This window comes from Tarenaya hassleriana, unplaced genomic scaffold (assembly GCF_000463585.1).
Source record: "Tarenaya hassleriana unplaced genomic scaffold, ASM46358v1 Cleome378, whole genome shotgun sequence".
Taxonomy (NCBI): Eukaryota; Viridiplantae; Streptophyta; class Magnoliopsida; order Brassicales; family Cleomaceae; genus Tarenaya; species Tarenaya hassleriana.
The window spans coordinates 80,122-82,869 of NW_010966764.1; the positions used below are offsets into that span (position 1 = coordinate 80,122).

General features: G+C 43.9%; 1 protein-coding gene across 1 annotated transcript in view; it reads left to right on the forward strand.

Moving 5' to 3' along the window:
• Positions 1–2,411, forward strand: part of LOC104822809 — a 2,737-nt gene extending 326 nt beyond the window's left edge. The window contains 4 exon segments of the mRNA XM_010554158.1: positions 1–148; positions 468–1,123; positions 1,220–1,410; positions 1,876–2,411. The exon segment at positions 1–148 is cut by the window's left edge and continues 26 nt beyond it. Of these exon segments, the coding sequence (XP_010552460.1) occupies positions 1–148; positions 468–1,123; positions 1,220–1,410; positions 1,876–2,251 (1,371 nt within the window). The 3' untranslated portion in view covers positions 2,252–2,411.
• The last annotated feature ends 337 nt before the right edge of the window (positions 2,412–2,748 follow it).

Consider the following 2,748-nt stretch of genomic DNA (forward strand, 5'->3'; position numbering starts at 1 on the left):
CGGGTGATGGCGCGGGCCCCCGCCGCTATCTCGGCGGCTCGAGCGCTTCTGGGCTCCGGCAATTCGAGCGGTGTGAACGATGGGTTTCCCGATGAGAAGCAGAGCGACGGAGATGGAGCTACAGAGGTTCCGCAAAACGTTAAACTTGGTAATTAATTTTGTTCAAATTTCGATTTCTAGATGTTCGAGCCATTGCTTGCTTATTGTTGAACAGTTTTAAGTGCTCATTGACTTGCAAGTTAATGGCTTTTCAAGCATCTTTTGTTGTCTGCAAAGTATTCGTCACAATGTGTTGTCACTTGTTCGGTTGCATTGCATTAGTGGTTGGATTCATTAGCCTCGTCTGGGTTTTGAAATACAGAACATTGATGATTTTAGTTCTATTGATGCATAAAGTTCATCAATGGAATTCCAACCCAGTTGGTTAAAGAAATTGATTCTTACACCTTATTATTGGAGCACACCAGGAACATGGAGTCGGACTGTCTATGTGCCACGGTCAGTGATTACTGGATCAGGGACACCAGGACCAGATTTCTGGTCATGGACTCCTCAAGGTGTTGAAACAAGTTCCAATGGTGATGGTCACTTGCAGTCTGCGCTTGAGTCTACTGTTTTTCCTACCTTTGTAAATCCTGTAATGGAGAAAGAGCTTTCGATGGATTCTCTTTCCATACCATTTGAGAGCAAGGCTTCTACCAACAGACAAAGCTTTATTCTCCCACCATTTGAGTCTTTGATCGAGGTTGACAGAACGGAGAAGGCTGAGCTCAGCTCTGAGACGCATTCCCTGAATGTAGAACATGACCTTGAGGTCATATCTTCCGCAAATGCTGCAGAAGCTGCTCATGCTCTCAATGATTTGGATGAATCTGCATCCTATGGACTGAGCCAAGATGGAACAAAGTGGTGGAAACAAACAGGGGTTGAGCAAAGGCCAGATGGCGTGGTTTGCAGGTGGACTATGACACGTGGGGTTACTGCTGATGGTGTTGTTGAGTGGCAAGACAAGTACTGGGAAGCTTCCGATGAATTCGGGTATAAAGAACTTGGCTCGGAGAAGTCAGGACGTGATGCAGCTGGAAATGTCTGGCGCGAGTTCTGGAGAGAATCTATGTTGGAGGTCAGTGGAAGTTAAAACTCGTTATATCATATGTTTTTTTTTCTGTTAGATAAGATACAATCAATGAGGAAGTTGAAACTTAAATTGTCATTACAGGAACATGGAGTTGTGCACTTAGAGAAAACTGCAGACAAATGGGGAAAGAATGGCAAAGGTGATGAGTGGCAAGAGAAGTGGTGGGAACACTATGATGCTTCAGGTAAATCTGAGAAGTGGGCTCACAAGTGGTGCAGCCTTGACCGCGATACACAGCTTGAAGATGGTCATGCCCATGTTTGGCACGAGAGGTACGTTAAATCCTCGTTTCAACTGACAGAATCACCATTAACACAACACAATCCACACGAGACAGATCGTTCTGCGAGTATAATTCAATACTGTCACTGTTCTGACGAAGTTGCCATTAGATTTCGGCATTGTAATTGTTATAAACTCACATCGACCAAGTATGAGATCGGTTGATGTTTTATAAGACTATGGACACTCTCTAGCTGTTGGGGTGAATCTACGCATGGACCTTAAATATGGATTAAATTGGGTCCATTATGGAGTGGATTCTATCAAATTGGTATGAGAGTGGTCCGATGATTGGGCAGTCTCTCTCCCACCAAGTTAGTTTTTGGTGTGAGTTCTACTCATGATCCTTAGAAAGATTTTCTTGGGCCTGTTATGGATTGGTCCTATCAATAACCTAATCGAAATGATCCCACTATTCCTTGCTAGTTTTCTTGAGATCGGTTTCTATTCATCAGGTGGGGCGAGAAGTACGACGGGCAAGGAGGAAGCACAAAGTACACAGACAAATGGGCGGAGAGGTGGCAGGGGGGCGGGTGGGACAAGTGGGGGGATAAATGGGACGAGCATTTCAATGCAAATGGGCACGGGGTGAAGCAAGGGGAGACGTGGTGGGAAGGGAAGAACAGTGAGCGATGGAACAGGACATGGGGCGAAGGTCACAATGGCTCGGGATGGGTCCACAAGTACGGGAAGAGCAGCAACGGAGAGCACTGGGACACGCACCTCCAGCAGGCCACCTGGTACGAGAGGTTCCCTCATTACGGGTTCTATCACTGCTTTGATAACTCGGTTCAACTCCGAGCTGTTCGGAAGCCTTCTGAGTTGTCTTAAAGACCGTATCCGTTATGTGTTGTGATGTTTCTATGTTTCTGGAGGTTAAAGTCTCTTATGTTGGCGTAGCTTTTATTCGTTTCGTAGTATTAACTAGGTGAAACTCCATCCCTTCCTTCATGGTGGGGAATTATATCATACGTAAGATACATAGCTCTAAGCATATATTGATGTGTGTGTGTATGTGTGTATGTATGCATGTATGTGTGTGTGTGTATGTATGCATGTATGTATGTATGTATGTATGTATGTATGTATGTATGTATGTATGTATGTATGTATGTATGTATGTATGTATGTATGTATGTATGTATGTATGTATGTATGTATGTATGTATGTATGTATGTATGTATGTATGTATGTATGTATGTATGCATGTATGTGTGTGTGTATGCATGTATGTGTGTATGTATGTATGCATGTGTGTGTGTGTATGTATGTATGTGTAGACTGTTGAATTGAATCTAAAGAACCGTGTGGATTTTGTCCAAGTGAA